This window comes from Myotis brandtii, unplaced genomic scaffold, assembly GCF_000412655.1.
Source record: "Myotis brandtii unplaced genomic scaffold, ASM41265v1 scaffold601, whole genome shotgun sequence".
NCBI classification, from domain to species: Eukaryota; Metazoa; Chordata; class Mammalia; order Chiroptera; family Vespertilionidae; genus Myotis; species Myotis brandtii.
The window spans coordinates 582,751-583,876 of NW_005370276.1; the positions used below are offsets into that span (position 1 = coordinate 582,751).

At 54.4% G+C, this 1,126-nt stretch overlaps 1 protein-coding gene across 1 annotated transcript in view; it reads left to right on the plus strand.

Annotated features, from left to right (window-relative positions):
- Positions 1–1,126, plus strand: part of SULT2B1 (sulfotransferase family, cytosolic, 2B, member 1) — a 77,264-nt gene that overhangs the window by 75,562 nt on the left and 576 nt on the right. The window contains exon 8 of the mRNA XM_014550421.1: positions 34–214. Coding sequence (XP_014405907.1) covers positions 34–214 — 181 coding nt within the window. The remainder of the gene's footprint in view (positions 1–33; positions 215–1,126) is intronic.

Consider the following 1,126-nt stretch of genomic DNA (forward strand, 5'->3'; position numbering starts at 1 on the left):
CCTTCCCACCTGACCCCTCTCTCCTGCCCCCAGGATCTCCCCGGCTCCGTGCAGCGTGTCTGCCAGTTCCTGGGCCGGCAGCTGGGCGAGGAGGCGCTGGGCTCCGTCGTGGCTCACTCGGCCTTCGATGCCATGAAGGCCAACACCATGTCCAACTTCTCGCTGCTGCCCCCCAGCCTGCTGGACCAGCGCCATGGCGCCTTCCTCCGGAAAGGTACGGGGCCTCTGGGGGTCCACGCTCCCCAGGCCACGGCTTGGCTGTGTGGCTCGGGCACGTTACTCAACCTCTCTGGGCTCGGGTTTCCCCACTGTCACCTGGGGGAGCGTCCTGTGGGCCCAGGATTGACTCCACATGCAGGGTTTAGCACGGGGCAGACACAGCAGGTGCTGGGGGTGTGCCTGTCACCCCAGGTCTACCCCCCACTCCCCGCCCCTCCCCCAGCTGCAAGTGGCCAGCTCTGAACCCACGGCAGGCTATTTATTTATTTATGTTTGTTGTTGTTGTTAATCCTTACCCGAGGATATTTTTCCATTGGTTTTTTTTTTAATATATTTTTATTTATTTCAAAGAGGAAGAGAGAGATAGAAACATCAATGATGAAAGGGAATCATTGATTGGCTGCCTCCTGCACGTTGGACCGAGCCCGCAACCCAGGCATGTGCCCTCGACCAGAATCAAACCTGGGACCTCTTGGGTCCACAGGCTAACGCTCTAATATATATATATTTTTTAATTTCAGAGAGGAAGGGAGAGGGAGAGAGAGATACCGGTAGAAACATCAATGATGAGAGAGAATCATTGATGGGTTGCCTCCTGCCCGCAACCCAGGCATGTGCCCTTGACCGGAATCGAACCTGGGACCCTTCAGCCTGCAGACCGACACTCTATCCACTGAGTCAAACCGGTTAGGGCAATAAAAATATATTTTAAAAAATAATAATCAATGAAAAAATATCCTCGGGTGAGGATTGACAACAACAAAAATCAATTAACCTTCCCTCGGGTGAGGATTTTTTTAAAAAAGGAAGGAACTTGAGGCCGGGGGATCCCTTGCCGGCTCGGTTGCTGTACCCCAGCGATTCTGTCGCAAACCTCGGGCACAGCGCTTGGCGCCGCGAGTGCGGG